The following is a 16,854-nucleotide window of genomic DNA, read 5'->3' as shown; positions in this document are numbered from 1 at the left end:
CGTCAGGTTCGAGTCTCATGCCCATCCCTACTTACATATTGTTTAATGTCATTTATATAAGAGTATGAACATTCATTACCAAATAAACCTTTAAACAAATACTACTTTATATTCGCCGAGAATTATTAAAAAAAGCCCATGAAAATATTGCCAAACAAAATTTGAAGTTTATGTACTGGTTTAAAGCCCCAAAAGCATTTTATCCCGCAAAGGCTAAAGCCCTCAACTCACAGCAAATCATTTGGAAAGTAGCAACTGCAGAAGTGCTAACCTTTCTATGCATTATATGATCTATGCGACAACCGTGACACTTTATAGTAGGTAAGAATCCCCAGCATAAACCCATCAACACCCAATGAACATTTCACTACAATATTTGCATATTTGCCTCTTTTCTCCTGATTTGAACTAAAACCATATGCAAAGATCAGATGAATGTATCCCCCCCAGACTCCAGCAAGCTCACAATTCGATAAAAATAAAAAAAAGCCGGGCAGCCCTTTGGCAAGCTAATCGTAGTTCGACTTCCTCTGTTCGTAACATCGACACAATGAAGCAACGGCCTTCTCCGACATTGTGAGACCCATCCTAATACGGTCTGTATCTCGTTGGGCGCCTGAACCTTGGAACCCTCCTGAAAATCATTCAATAACAAGATTATCTATCCAGCGGAAAATCTCATATACACGGAAGTGAAAGGATCTCCCTGTGCTGGATAGCAGAGATCATAATAGGTACAATTCCGAAGCACATGGAGATCCTTTTTTCAGAAAATACAAACCAACACTATTTCCAAAAGCCCGAGGAGAAACCAAATGTCAAGTTATCCTTTTTACCATGCAACAACCGGACCAAGAAAACGTGCTGGCATGCTTACCCATAGCTATATGGAGGATAGAACACAGAGCCGGCATAAAGGTCTTCGGGAGCGGAAATACGGGTTGGGTCCCCTTCCTCGATACTGTTTCATTCCAGGAACATTTGTTCATTTCGCAGACACCTGTAAGTAAGTTAAACACACTCTTTATCATCATGCATGTCACATTAGTGATATAATAATCCACAAACTAATCAAGTTATAAACCTTCAATTGACGACCGTGCAATTCCGATTCATTTAAAAGCACAGCGTTTTGAACAGCATCAGTTTCAACAAATTCAACATAGGCAAATCCTTTGGGCTGACCAAACTTGTCGGTCAAAATTGTCACTCTGTTAACTGTTCCACAGGATTGGAAATGCTGTTGAACTTCCTCAGGCGTACAGGCATAGTCTACCTGTTGTTACAAAGATATAAAGAGAAACAAAAGATTAGCCCACATTGAGTTACACTACATTACATCGAGACCATTTTAATTATACTCCTCAACAATCTATAAGTCACCTAAAGAAGCCAATCGATGTAAAAAGACATGAAAAACTACATCGGCATTTCCTCGTAATAAGTTCTTCAGGGTCAAACTTGTTTAAATAACAATGAACATGTTATACTGTCCATGCAGATGCAAATAACAACTACTCATCAGATAAGGAACGGACACAGGTATGATAAGGTTTTTCTAGGTTTCCCATGCATTTGGAGAATCCTTGGAGGTTGACTTGGATGCTTAGCTACATTTACTTCAAAAAAAAAAATGAAGAGTTGAAGAAGTATAGCATAAAAAAGCATTTTCAAGCCAATATGCACAAGCATAAAACATAATTAGGTAGCAATCAAACTGGTAAATCACTTCTAATCATCAAGATACGAATTCGACTGCAGATAATGCAAATGTCACGATTTAGCCAAACAAACAGATAAAAAGGCGCGAAATATATCTTTTCTTTGAAAAGGACATTGGAAAGGATTGATAAACCTTACATTACCGACATAAATCGAGCGAGAATCAACTTCCTCCTTCTCAGCTTGGGTCACAGAAGTACCTGCAGAATCTTCATATACATCCAGGAAAAGAAAGCAGAATCACATCAGTTTCTTAGAAATAATAATTCACACGCACAACATTCCATAGTTCATACATGAATATTCAAAATCGATAATATTTTAGATTTTTTCTATGTAACTTTTACTGATAATCTGTTTTCGCCCCCTCTGACATTTTATAAGCTGGCTCTACTCTAAAATTCTATAAATTTGCCTCCTAACATAAAATCCTATGTCGGCCCTGTTTCTCAATTAAAGACAATTAAATCTAAATCGAAGTCAAAATTGTTTTAAAATATAACCAAAAATAATTGAGATTGAATACAATTAAAAAAAACCTTGGCCACCGCCCATTTCCTTCTGGACTTTAGCCTGTATTTCACGTAAAGCTCCGGCCTCATCCTCAATCTCCTTAAGTCTCTTTTTCATATCCTCCAAGTCCTAAAATCAAATGTTTTAAACAGTGTTTCCATTATACACGAAGCTCAAGCTAAAGCCTAGGAGAAAAGGAGCTAAAAAGCAAAGAAAAGAGGGGCAACCTTGGAGTTTGAATGGGGATCATATTGAAGATCATGATCGTTGCCTTGGTAATCTTCTGCTCCACCAGGCATGTCCACGTCAGCGTCCATCTCACCTTCCTCATCGGGAATCTCCCCTCCGTACATCTCGTGCTCTTGCTCTACGTGTTGCTCCATCCTCTCCCTCCCTTCCCTCTTGGACGCCGAGAGTGAAATTGATCAAATTAGGGTTTCGAATATAAGGTTTCTTAATGGAATTTAAACAAAAACGAAAGAGATCGACGGTGGGGGAAATCTCACGTGCCACAGTTTAATATACTATTAAATAAAAATATTATCGGTTTTATTATTATTATTTTAATAAAATTAATAAAAAATTATTAAAATTATTATTATTATTATTTTTATTTATTTTATTATTATTATACGTTTTATTAATTTTAATAATGTTTTAAGTAAAGTTTTATTATAATATGTTTCTTCATGGATGATATTGGCAGAAAAAGGCTAAATTTGTATTTATAACTAATTGTTGGGGGTAGTTTTGGGTTTTGCCCTTCTGCTAAAATAAGAGGCCTGATTTTAGATTAGGCCTAGGCCCCAGCATTATATCCCACCGTTTTTGTAGTTTACTGTAATATCCTTCATCGTTATATTTCACAAAGGATTATATCTTAAATAAGTGTCTAAAGTATACTTATATTTTATTTAAGTACGTAAAATATTTTTTAAATCAAAATAAGTATTTAAAATTATTTTTAGTTAAAATATGTATCTAAAATATTTTATGTCAAAACAGGTACTTAAATTATTTAAAATTTTCATTTAAGTTCTAAAAAGTTTACATATGATATTAATTAGAGAATATTTTAAGTACTTCGATAAAAAATTAAATACTTTCAATATCTCTTTTGATTTAAAAAATATTTTAGGTATTTATTTTGAAAAAAAAATATTTTAGATATTTATCTTAATAAAAAATACTTTAAATATTTAAATAAAAAAATGATATATCTTAGCCACTTATTTCTTATATAAATTTTTTCACAAAATCGGATTAATTTATTATGTTCGATTATATTCATTTATTATGTTTGTGCATGTTCGTTTACGTTCGTTTATATTTTTTAAGTTAAGATTTTGGAATCACCCATAGTTTCCTTTGATTTAATTACTGTGTTTCTTTTTTTTTTCTTTTTTTAATCACTTTATTTTTTCTCCTATTTTAATTATTGTATTTTAAAAATTTTCAATTTAATAACTAAATTTTATACGTTATATTATTTTAATCACTTCGCTGCTAACTTTGTAAGTGCGTCATGACTTGTCTTAATCAAACAATTTTGACTATGGCAATATTGGTTTGACCGATAACGACAACACCAATTCTAATGTATTTTGCGGTGTGACTGAATACCCACTTGAGGATGTCTAAGGAAAGACAATCTAATATAAGGTTAAAGAAATGCGCTATTGGAAATATTAATATTTTTTTTAACATTTCCGGTAGAACGCTACCTAAAATATTATTTTTTCTACCGAAAATGTTAATGTCGAAAATAATTATTTAGGTAGCTATGGATATGGGTAATGGAGGTTTCTCAAGGCTTGTCTCATTGTTGTTGTGGCTTTGCACCACTATGTTTGCTATGCTTGTTTTCTTCTTCTTTTTATTCTTACGTTTGTTTTATGATCATGCAATGGATTTATAATTATTCTTCCTAACAATATTATTTTTATGTTAGAGTGACAATATGCAATCAGGGGAAATGATCACGTGCGACAATCTTAATATACGGCTAAAAAAGGCGCTATCGGTTTTGTTATTATTTAAATAATAAAACCAGTAAAAAATTACGTAAAATATTATTATTTCTACCGGTTTTATTATTATTGGATGCTTTACCGAGTTTGGTAATATGTCCGGTAGAAAAATAATATTTTAGGTAGCGTTTTACCCGATATATTATTAAGCCTGGTAAAGCGTCCAATAATAACAAAACTAATAGAAATAATAATGTTTTACGTAACTTTTTACCGGTTTTGTTATTTAAATAATAACAAAACTGATAGCACCTTTTTTTTAACCTTATATTAAGAGTGTTGCACTGTAGAAATTTTTACACAATCAGGGATAGGTCGCTTGAATCATAGATTTTACCATTCAACGGAATCGTGTACGACCATATTAAGATAATCACATCATCAAAGTGTAACGGAAAAATAACGAAGTGGTAAAACAATTTCGATGTATAAAGTTTATTTATTAAATAGAGAACTTTTAAAGTACAATGATCAAAATAAGAGAGAGAATGAAATTCAGTTATAAATTATGTAATTTACCCAAAAATTTAATTAATTTAACTTATTAATTTGATGGCTTTAATCGATTTAAAGCAAAAATACTGTAATTTAAAAGAAAAAAAATGTGAAATTCGTATTATTTTTCTCTCAATGTAACATTCTAACTCATAAATAAATCTAATGTGATCATTTGACCAACGTTTTTCGTCATTGACCGCTACGACACTGATGTGGTGATCCATGCTGACTGATAACGTGACAGATGACATTAAATATTAACTAAATCGGTAACTCAAACATGACAGATGAAATGTCACATCAACATCGTAATGGTTAACGATATAAAAAATTGGTCAAAGGGCCACATTGGGTAATTAGAGAAAAAATAATACGAGGGCCACATTAATATTTTTTTTCAAAGTACTGGGACCTCTGATGCATTTTTGTGTTGATTTAAATCAAAAGGCCTTTAGTCACCCTTTAAACCATTGAAAATAATATATATATATATATATATATGGCGCAGGAATCGACTTACCTCAGTGGTTAAAATAATTGTTGTTACTAAAATAATATATCTTGGTCCGTTTCGGTACCTAAACTTTTAAATTTTTTCAAAACATCACGTTAAAATTTGAACAGAGTACTAAAATGAAATAAAACCAAAATTTATATATTGTTTTGAAAAAATTAAAGGTTTAGGTATGAAGACGGACAAAAATTGATAGTTCAAGTATTAAACATATAATTTACCCCTAAGTGAATCGTTTTTTCTCCCTTAGCTTCGACTCTGTTCTCAAATCCCATCTTTTTTTTTCCTTGAATCTCTTGAATTCGTATGATTTTTTTTTGGTTTCGTTCGGTTAGGGTTTTGGAGCCATTTATAGTTTCCCTTTGATTCAACATTTGTATTGACCAACTGATCAATCACAGCTAAAATTTGAATCCCTTTTTATATTTTGGGTGAAGATTTGAATGACTTCCACTAAAGAAAGTGACATCGCTTCCGATACTCCCTCTTCGTAAGCTTCAGTCTCTTTCTCTCTGATTTCCTCGTTTCTCTTAACACAAAATCTGAATGGAATATGTTTAACACAAATCATGTTTCTTTTAATGAATGAATTTTCAGGCCCAAAAACGTGTACAAGGATCCGGATGATGGGCGGCAGCGATTCCTACTCGAATTAGAATTCGTGCAGTGCCTTGCCAATCCTACTTACATCCACTGTAAGTTCTCAATTCGAGTGAATTAGGGTTAGACCGCATATTTCTCAAATGTAATGCTTTGGTTGTTTATGGTAAAATTCCTGAATAAATGCTCGATCACAGGCACAAGTTAGATCAATTTGGTTGTTCATTGTGTCAAATTTTAGTTAATCTAAACCATTAGTTGTCTTGTTCTTGAAGTTCCTGCCTTTTCATTTGCTTTGCATTCAGTTATTGAATTTGCCAATTGGGTGCATTCTTCATTGATAATTGCTCAATTAATTTGTGATGCAGATTTGGCTCAAAATCGCTATTTCGAAGACGAGGCATTTATTGGATACTTGAAATATCTTCAATACTGGCAACGACCAGAGTACATAAAATATATCATGTCAGTAACCTGAAAGCTTGCCATTCGATGCTTTAGACTTGGATTCCTTAAAACTAACATATATTTTACTCCATGATAAATGATGAGTAATTGCGCCATAACTAATTTATAGCCCCCATATTTGTGTTTCTCTATGTGACACATGAACTTATGTAACAAGATGATTGCAGGTATCCCCATTGCCTATATTTCCTTGAACTTCTTCAAAATGCAAATTTCCGAAATGCAATGGCACATCCTGCCAATAAGGTTTGGCTCTAATCTTTCTTTCTCAGCCTGTTGTCTTAATAAATATTATCACATTGAAAAGTGTCTTATGGATCCCCTTCTTAAGACTGAGCTCGTGCAAAAGAAAACTGTTCTGATGGTTATTGATAATTAGAAAGAAATGCAGTTGGTTTTATAGGGTTGTAATGTTCGTTGTTTTAAGATGCATATCAACAAAACTAGTAGCTTATGTTAAGAGGAATATTTTCAGTTGTTACAGAACGATATCACACGATTCTCTGGATTTTGTCGACTAAACTATCTTCATGATCACTAAATGAAATATGTGTTACTATTTTATATCAATATGATTTCATGTTCACTTTTTGGATGACTTTTCATTTTTGTACCAAACATTTATAGGAAGTGGCACATAGACAGCAATTCTTCTTTTGGAAGAACTACCGAAACAATCGGTTGAAGTTCATTTTGCCTAAGCCTCAGCCTGAGGAAGCTCCTACACCTGCAGTCCCGCCCCCTGCTGCTGCTCAACCTCAGCTTCCCTTGTCAGCTAGCAATATTGCCATGACAACTGCTCCTCCAGCTCCTGCTTCAGCGCCTTCTCCAATGCCTTATGGCCTTGCCTCTGGATCTGCTCTTGTGAAAAATGATATGCGGAATAGTGGAATTGATCGAAGAAAAAGGAAGCATGTAAGTTTGTACCCACAAATATATTTATATTGCTATTCTTTCACGGAGGATCTTAAAGACCCTCATTCTGATGATATCACTTTGATCATCACAGGAAAGAAGCTAAACTTGATGAACCATCTATGTTGAAGTAGCAGGATGTGTATTTCATGAGGTAACGTTTTTTTGTAATGAAACTGATTAGCCAGTATTCTTATGTTCCTAAATATTGTTTTTTAATAGCACTGTGACCATCAAGTGAAAGCTCTGCTCTGCTCTGCTTAGTTAATATCTTAAGTTTATGCTTTAGTGACTTGTAGCATTCACATCTGTGTATGTGAACTTTTACATTACACCAAGGGCCTGCCACTATGCATGTGTGATTTCTGTGATATATTGATACCGATCAATGGTCAAATGAAACACAATCCTATTTTGTTTTATCTCTCTGCTTTTGGTGTCATTGTCATTAGTGAACGAACGATAACACAACACAATAACATAGAATTGTTTTGCAGGTTCATTGACCATTGTCGGGGGAGCCGTTAGTGGACGAACAATAACACATTGCAGTAGTATTAGTATAAACCATGACACTGGATTGAATTGGTAGTGCCCTTTGTATTGCCTTTGAATTGTTTAAATGTAGCTGAGTCTTGTTTTTCGTAGTTGAAGTTATCAGACGTTTAACGGTTTTGCAGCTAGCTCTGTTAACCGATCGAAAAATATGTTGGCCTCGTATATTTCACGGTTTTTGTAGCACCTCAGGCACTAGTCATGCACACCCCATGGTCTCAGCTTCAAAAACAAATCAATAGCCAATCTTGAGCCGATAATCAAATAGCCAGTTGTACCATCTTTTATATTGGAATAACGCAATTAAATATCTGAACAAGAAGACATTTTTGCAAAGATAATTATGTACTGTTAAATCAAAAATAGGCCAAAAAAAAGGATAGATGAACATTGCCCATACCTCTCTGGCAGAAAGTTATGGGATAATGTACTTTTCTAAAAACGTATGGGGCAAATTGTCTACTTCTTCCCCACAAAGAACCTATTGAGAAGATCAAAGAAGCAAAAGCAACAACAATCCCTTTGAACATCAATGGCTTCCATCGCCATATCCGCCTCCTTACAAAGAGCTTGCAGTTCACATCATGTCACCAGGAAGCAACATGCACAATCCAGACCAGCTTATTCTCTGGGGACGAAGCAAGTTATGAATGCTGTAACCTTAGATGTTGAAGGCCAAAAAGGGTTTAAAATCGATGAAAAAGAGAAACCATCTTTACATATTGATAAGCCAAAGGATTCCGAAGATCAGTCGACAGACAAGTTCGAGACTGGAGCTTCAGCTAGGATGTTCGAGGACGAACGATGGAAGAATGGAACATGGGATTTGAATATGTTTGTTAGAAATGGTAGGATGGACTGGGATGGTGTGATTGTTGCAGGTGAGCTCTCCATGAATATCTAATTGATATCTACACACTACACGTTGTATATACATATATGAGACTAATTAACTGCAATTTTCTCTGGTTTTAATAGAAGCAAAGAGGAGAAAGTACTTGGAGATGTACCCAGAAGCTAGTTCAAACCAAGAACCAGTCCACTTCAGAAGCTCAATCATACCCTGGTGGGCATGGTTCATGCGAACATATCTTCCCGAGGCTGAATTGCTCAATGGTTAATGTCCAATTCGATCGGTCAAGTTAATTTTGGATAGGTTCGATTTGTGTTTTAAAAATTTTGAATCACTTGCAGGTCGTGCAGCAATGATAGGGTTCTTCATGGCTTACGCGGTGGACGGTTTAACCGGGATGGATATGATTGGACAGACAGGCAATTTCGTGTGCAAGATGGGATTGTTTGCAACAGTCATTGGTGTCGTGCTGGTGAGGAAATCCCAAGACTTAGATAACCTGAGGAAGCTAGCGGATGAGGTTACTTACTATGATAAACAATGGCAAGCTTCCCAGAAAGACGAAGAAACTGGAAATTCTTAAAAATTCTTTTAATTTAGTTTCTTTGTAAGAATTGTAAGAGTTTCTTGCTTGTGATACAAGCAACTATGGAAGTTCAAATCTTGCTTAGAATGATGCTCTCTTATTCACAATGATTAAGCTTTTATTAGCTTAAGTTTCTATTAATAACTTCTATTGCACATACTTAAATCTTCATTGAAAAGTTTAAACAAGAAAAAAATAATGTAACCATCATTACAGGTTATAGAATTACGGGTAAACTAAGCATGTAGTACCTAAACTATCAATTTTGATCCGTTTTAGTACTTACACTTTCAATTTTTTTAAATCATACCTGACGTTTAGGTTTTATTCATTATAGAACCCCACTGTTAAAAACTTAATGCTTTTAGTATCTAAACTACCAATTTTAGTCCATTTTAATACCTAAACTTTCAATTTTTTAAAACTTAACATTAAATTTTGAACGGGTACTAAAATAAATCAAAAACTAAAGTTTTTAACAGAAGTACTAAACTGAAACAAAAACTAAATTTTAAGTATGAATTTAAAAAAAATTAAAAATTTAGGTACTAAAACAAGCCAAAACTAACAGTCTAAGTACTAAACACGTAGTTTACCCTAGAATTATTACCTAAAAACAACAGTTATATAAGAGACGAGACGTTCTACATGCTAAACAACAATGATATGGAGATTTACATGCTAAACAAGTTTAGGTACTAAAATGTTTATGATGGTCCATGAGTACCTACCAAGAAGTTCTACATCCACAACTTTCACATATAACAGATGAAGATAAACAACAATGGATATATGACAAGAGATTTCATCATTGATATGGAGATTTACATATTTTATATGATTTATTACCAATTCCACACTCGATGCCACCAAATTTACCTGTACAAATACGACTCTGTAAGGATCCTCTAAAGCCGGACGACTTTGTTTCTTCCTCGATCACTTTCTTAAGGGAACCGCTGATGTCTCCTAGTGCCCAAGCCAAGGATATAAAGGATATATAGGGATGGCAACTCAACCCGAATCCGACGGGTTCCGACCCGACCCGATCGGGTCGGATTTTTTTTAAAAAATTTCGGATTTGGGTCGGGTCGGGTCGGGTTTTTTTTTAAATGCACTGTTCGGGTCGGGTCTAGGGTAAAAAAAATCCGACCCGACCCGACCCGAAAAATATATATAATTTTATCTTATATATTTAGGGATAATTACAATAATATCCCTCCATATATAATTTTTTTCAATTAAGTCACTGTTTTCATTGAATTAATTTTTTTTTTATTATTTCGGGTCGGGTCGGGTTTCTAAGTCATATATTCGGGTCGGGTCGGGTGAAACATTAATTTTGTCGGGTCAGGTCGGGTCACGGGTGGAGAACCCTTTCTTCTCGGGTCGGGTCGGGTGGCCCAAAAACCCGACCCGACCCGACCCATGGCCATCCCTAAGGATATACGAGGTCTCGGATCCTGTAAATTGACAAACAATATGATAAAAGATCTTAGCTCTGAATCTTATGAACTATCATGCGTAAAGTATACCAACAGTGTCCCGACTATAGGGTATTGTTTTGTTGAGTCTTAACTATAGGACGTTGCTTTGTTGAATCCCCTAACTATTAAAAGTTACAAAATAGTCTCTACTATTCATATGTTCTAAACTTGTTTTTTCCGTTAAAAAATTAACTGCAATCTTAGCTGGACATTAACATGTTGACTGAGAGATGATAATCGTTCGAGATTTTGGGATAAAATTGTATCTAGGCCTGTAAACGAGCCGAACGTACACGAATGAAGGTATGTTCATGTTCGTTCATTTAATAAAGAAACGAACATACACGAACAAATTTTTTTTTGTTCATGTTCGTTCTTTTAAATGATAAAACACAAACGAACACAAACGAACATAAACGAACAACACAAACACAAAAAACAAACTTATTCGAACACAACAAATTAATATAAAAAAAGTAAACAAGAATAACTTAAAATTCTTTAATATAACCTGCAACTTTAGAGTTAATTTGTTCGAATACGACAAAAACATACATAAATCATAAATAAACTATATGAACATAATAAAGTCTTAAAATTAATTTGTTCAACAAAACAATCTTCTTGAAATCCAAAAAACTTCAATAATCTTCGTAACATATTCAACTTGCCCTCTGTTCGAACATAAATGAACGACTATAAATGAACATAAATAAACGAACATATAATCGAATGTTCACGAACGAGCCCTTTATTCGTGTTCGTTCATTTAATTAAACGAACGCAAAATCTTGTTCATTTTCGTTCATTTAATAAATAAACAAATATAAACGAGCTTCTCGCCGCACGGTTCACTGAACGTTCAGTTCATTTACAGGCCTAATTTTATTATATCAGAATCAGCATGTTAATGTTTAGCTTATACTGCCAACAATTTTTTTAATAAAAAAAGACGAGTTTGGAATATATGAATAGTCGAGTGATCATTTTGTAACTTTTAATAGTCGGGGACTCAACAAAGCAACACCCTATATCGGGGGACTTAATAAAACAACACCGTATAATCGGAGACCATTTGTGTACTTTACCCTTAATTTATTACAACCCAAACCTTATTGAACTCCGGAAGACTGTGAAGCTTGTAAACCTCATTAACGGCCTGAATTTGCTTAGTTATCTGAGAATTAATTGCAACCAAGTAAACACCATATTTTTTAAAATAAAAAGAACAGTAGCATATAGAACAAAAATAAACAACTCCCAGATGAGCATGGTCTATAAAAGACAGCCATCCTAACCAAATCAGAGATAAATATCCAACAAGTATGACAAACCGGTGCAGGTAAACATGATATAGAATTTTTACCCCAATTGAAGCATCAATCTTCAAATTTTTTTTTACCACTTTTAGACAACTACTTTTTCAGTTTTCACTTTAGTCTGTTAATATTACAAAAATTTATAAATAGGCTATACTGCACATTTAGATACAAAATAATACTTGCAACCATGTTTCCTGGTACAAGCTCATGAATTGGATTGCAAAACATCATGATGCATGATAAACTAAAGGGTAAACCACGCATTTAGTGCCTAAACTATCAGTTTTGACCCGTTTTAGTACCTAAACTTTCAATTTTTTTCAAAACCATACCTAAAGTTTAGATTTTGTTTCATTTTAGTACCCGGTGTTAAAAACTTAACACATTTAGTACCTAAACTATCAGTTTTGGTCCATTTTTGTAACTAAGTTTTCTATTTTTTCAAAATTGAACGTTAAATTTTTGAAAGGAGTACTAAGGAGAAACAAAAACTAAACTTTAGATATGGTTTTGAAAAAATTGAAAGTTTAGGTATTAATATAGACAAAAACTGATAGTTTATGTACTAAACGCGTAATTTGCCCTAAACTAAAAGCAGTAAACAACAATTGAAAGGCAAAAACTATACAAATATGGTTATATTAACAGTTATCTCCTAAAATGTAAAAACATATAGTTATATAGCAAGGAATTAATGATCATTCGAACGATAATATTAGATCGTATAGTGTAACATCAAAGGTAAATTTGCAGATGGAAAGGAATATTTTCTATGTTTCCAGTTATGAAACATAGCTTGGAAATCCAAGCATTTCTTGTGTCAAAAATGAAACAAGTAATAAAGCTATGATATCTTATCCTCTTGTGATTATCTTTTCTTTTTAATGTGACATGTCCAGTTATCCAAGCAGTGGTTCATAAAACAGTGAAAGTGAGCTCAATATGTGAAGGAACTACCATTTCCAACACAGTTACCTCAGCTAATCCTCCGGTAACCACTTCAAGTGAAAGAAAGGTTCGCGATTTATCGTCGTTGACGAAAACCTCCCATTTGTTAAAATCGATCCAATACCTATTCCAATAAGAGAAAAGAGCAAAACCATATTCTGGAAACCAGAAGGAAGAAAAAAAGACCATATATTTTTTAGCAATGGAACTAAGCATATGATAAAGATCGAACCGCTTTTGAAACTGAAGCTTCTGGCGAAGCATCGTTACGATAGAGTCGATCTGGTGAACTCTAATAGGAACTGTCCTTCCTAAACTTATGTGGAATTTCCTTGCTAAGTCAACTTGTTCAAGCTTATGTTCTTCTTTACAAAGTACATTCAATGGAACATCAATATCCACAACATGAAGACCGGGAACAAAGGATGAAACTTTCTTCAAAAACTGACCCATCTCTTTCTTTGAAACGGAAGGTATAAAAACTGAAATAAACAGAGTAAGCAAAAACATGGGCATTCTTCAATACTATTGATGAAGAAATGTGCAAGGTAACATTCTATTTGAAACAAATTAAAGGCGGGCACCTGGAATGTATACGTGCAAAACGTAGTTGCCTTCAACGTGAGGGAAGCTTCTGACCCGGCTAGGCTGACCGGTTTGCAAGAAATTCGACGACCCTTTTTTATTGTCAAGAAAAAAAGGAACAGTTGATGGGCGTAAAAAGGATAGTAAAATTCACTAAAAGAAAATGATCGGAAGTTGAGTGTAGTTCGAATTACCGATGGAATTGGGAGAGTGGAGGAGAGAAACAGGAGGCGGAGGGAGAGGGGATGAGTGTGGCTCCTCCGTTTGGGGCTCCGATTTGGCCGGAAGAATCGGCGGAGAGGAGTCATCGGATTCGGAGTCCGATGAGTCGTCATTTCCATATTTTGCTATAAGTGCTTCCATTTCCGAACGATTCGAAATCGACACTAAGTGAGCACGGCGGCGAAGCTGATAAAGATCCCCGACGAGGACAGAAGATGGGCTCCTAGTTTACGAGGCCTTTCTTTTTAGGGTAAACTGTATGTTCAGTTCCTAAACTATCAATTTTGTTTTATTTCAGTACTCAAACTTTCATTTATTTCAAAATCAGTATCTAATGTTTACTTTTTGTTTTGGAATAGTCCTTAAAATCTCAGCGGAACTGTTACAATATGACATTTTCTACGGTTAAATTATATCATTCATCAATCATTTTCTCACTCCTATTTTGATTATTGGAGTTTTTTTTTCTTAATTTAATTATTGAACTTTCAAATTACTCCTAATTTAATTACTCTAACTTTCAAATTTAATTTTTTTGTTTTAATTATATATTATTAAAATAATAAAAAATAAATTTCACAAAAATTATGTATAATATAAATTAGACTGATTAAAAAATATGAGCAATTTGAAAGTTGAGTAATTAAATTGAAACTTTTTAAACTTTAATGACCAAAATAGGAGGAAGAAGATAGTTAAGTGATAAATGATGTAATTTACCCATAGAAAATGTCAATAGTTAGTTTTTTACGATTGGGGTATTAAAATAAAAAATAAATGTTAGGTATGAATTTGAAACGAGTAAAAATTTAGGTACTAAAACAAAATAAAACTGATAGTTTATGTATTAAATATGTAGTTTACCCTTCTTTTTGTTAATCCTTGTATGTTTTAAATATGAATTTAATTTATTTTAATTGAGGATAAACTACATTCATGACCATTTAATTATTGTTTAATTTCATGAACTTTAATTTGTGTATTGATGTTGTCACTAAAATTTAAAATGTTTCATTTTAGGCATTCGATTTTAGTTTGCATATCGTTTTAGTCCATGAAGAAAATTGTCAACTCCTCTCCCCGTCATAGTCGGTCAATCATTATCTGTCATCGGTCATTACTCGTGACAATGTGAGTATCAAAACATTCATATTTTACTCTTTTTATTCTCCTCGGATTAATTTTCTACCAAACTCACTCAAAATCAAAGACAATTTTTTTTATTTTCAAATAAATACTCCAAACCACTCTAACATTACTGCAAACGAGACTTAAAAGGAAGATAAGATATCGATATAATGATATTTGCTCGTATATTCTAAAGTTTTGACGGTATTTATTTAAATTAATCTTCAAGAGCTAGATGAGAGAACGTCGTTATGAAATCTTACATTACTTCGAAAATATAAGATGTCACATTATAACATGCATGCTCGGAGCAAAACTCACATAAGGATCGCATGTGAAAATGGCAACATCCTCTTTGATGGTAGGTTCGATCAGTTCTGTTCAATATCGATTTCGTAATTAACTAACCGATCAGTTTAAATTTCAAATGATGGAATCAAGTTGATATCATATCAATCGACTAAGTCGATTAAATCGAATCGGATATTGTAGATAACGCTCACAATCTGTAAGATTTGCTTTCCACGTCAAAGTAGGGAAGGGAGGGGTGAGTGCTATAGTATAGATCTCGGGTTTGGGTTCATATCAGTCGGATGTAGTTCGGGTATCATATTTTCGATTCAATTCGGGTTCAGGTTGTTCTCAGGTCGAGTGCATGTCGGTTCAGATCCACAATTTCTAGGTTCAGATCTACAATTTCTAGGTCCAACTCGAGTTCAGGTCAACATCAGTTCCGACTCAAGTCGATTTCGGATCACCACAACGCATGTCAAAAATAGTTTTGACTCGAGTCGGTTTCAGTCAGTTTTACAAGTCGGGTCAGCTTTTTACACTCCTATAGACACCCAAATATCGAAGTCTAATGAAATGGTTTATGGTTTCAAATCATTAGCATACTGAAACCAGATATAAACAGTTCACTATTGAGAATTAAATATCAGGAACACTCGAGTTTCAACGTTGAAGTAATGGGAAATTGGGTCCAATTCTTAGGCAACTTTGATTGGGAAATGGGGCTGTCGCATAGCATGTTAGGTGGTCCGGTGTGTAGGGGCGGTGACCCTAAACACGTAGGGTTTAGGGTCATCCCTGACTTTACATGTTATTCTTCCTTCGTAAAGTAAACAAATGATCCTTTATTAGATGACGGTGTTTTATTGAGTTTTATTATTAGAATTTATAAAATAATTACTAGATATAGAGGTTGTTTTGTTGAGTCCGCTTACTTTTAAAAGTTATAAAATGGTTATATGGTTATTCATATGTTTTAAATCTGTCTTTTTTCGTTAAAAAATTAATGGTTGTCTGAACTTGACATTAACATGTTGATTGAATATGATAAAATATGATCCCATAACTGTTTTAGTTGCATTTTATGGATCGACTCCCTATTTACATTATGTCGAAGAGTTAGTTCTTGAAATATTTATATCGTTGAGTCAATGCTTGAAATCAACGATAGTGACAGTATACATCACTAAAGCATGATTTTATTTATCTTAGTTAACATGTTAACGTTCAGCTCAGACGATCGATAATTTTTCAACGTAAAAGGATGAGTTTAGAACATATAAACAGTTGAGTGATTGTTTTATAACTTTTAATAGTCGAGAGTCCCAATAAAATATCACCGTATAGTCGAGGACCACTTGTTTATTTACCCTTCTTTCCTTTAAGTTTATAACTATTTTTATATTTAGAGAAAATAATCTCAGTGACCAAAAATGCCTTATAATATACGATTTTAACCAACTTTTTTTGGATTTGCCAAAATGACCAACTAAATCGCAATGCGATCGATAATTCACAACGCGATATCCGGTATCGCAAATCAGTTTCCAGATTCGCAACGCGATTCTGACTATCGCATTGCGATTTCCCAAATTCGCGTTGCGATTTTCCTAATTC

The 16,854-nt window shown here is 33.7% G+C and overlaps 3 protein-coding genes and 1 pseudogene across 3 annotated transcripts; 2 read left to right on the top strand and 2 right to left on the bottom strand.

The window, feature by feature from the left end:
• Window positions 1-245: 245 nt before the first annotated feature.
• Window positions 246-2,713, bottom strand: LOC120185122 (annotated as a pseudogene).
• Window positions 2,714-5,627: 2,914 nt separating this feature from the next.
• On the top strand, window positions 5,628-7,907 carry LOC120185123 (mediator of RNA polymerase II transcription subunit 31-like). The gene is made up of 7 exons (XM_039189420.1): window positions 5,628-5,767; window positions 5,875-5,972; window positions 6,246-6,342; window positions 6,513-6,591; window positions 6,973-7,260; window positions 7,355-7,414; window positions 7,758-7,907. Exons 1-6 carry the CDS (start codon window positions 5,721-5,723, stop codon window positions 7,364-7,366), a joined length of 621 nt encoding a protein of 206 aa, XP_039045351.1. The 5' UTR covers window positions 5,628-5,720; the 3' UTR covers window positions 7,367-7,414; window positions 7,758-7,907.
• A 285-nt stretch (window positions 7,908-8,192) lies between these two features.
• Window positions 8,193-9,278, top strand: LOC120185121 (light-harvesting complex-like protein 3 isotype 1, chloroplastic). Its single transcript, XM_039189419.1, has 3 exons — window positions 8,193-8,696; window positions 8,794-8,931; window positions 9,010-9,278. The coding sequence occupies exons 1-3, from the start codon at window positions 8,348-8,350 to the stop codon at window positions 9,249-9,251; spliced, it is 729 nt and encodes a 242-aa protein (XP_039045350.1). The 5' UTR covers window positions 8,193-8,347; the 3' UTR covers window positions 9,252-9,278.
• Window positions 9,279-10,023: 745 nt separating this feature from the next.
• Window positions 10,024-13,987, bottom strand: LOC120185120 (U6 snRNA phosphodiesterase-like). The gene is made up of 7 exons (XM_039189418.1): window positions 13,791-13,987; window positions 13,596-13,688; window positions 13,244-13,493; window positions 13,039-13,135; window positions 11,853-11,918; window positions 10,704-10,717; window positions 10,024-10,246 (listed from the first exon to the last, which is right to left on the bottom strand). The coding sequence occupies exons 1-7, from the start codon at window positions 13,957-13,959 to the stop codon at window positions 10,063-10,065; spliced, it is 873 nt and encodes a 290-aa protein (XP_039045349.1). The 5' UTR covers window positions 13,960-13,987; the 3' UTR covers window positions 10,024-10,062.
• Window positions 13,988-16,854: the final 2,867 nt, after the last annotated feature.

Source organism: Hibiscus syriacus, unplaced genomic scaffold (assembly GCF_006381635.1).
Source record: "Hibiscus syriacus cultivar Baekdansim isolate YM2019G1 unplaced genomic scaffold, ASM638163v2 tig00112988_pilon, whole genome shotgun sequence".
In the NCBI taxonomy this organism is placed as follows: Eukaryota; Viridiplantae; Streptophyta; class Magnoliopsida; order Malvales; family Malvaceae; genus Hibiscus; species Hibiscus syriacus.
Note: the sequence above shows the minus strand (reverse complement) of the source record. Positions and strands in the feature narration are given on the sequence as shown.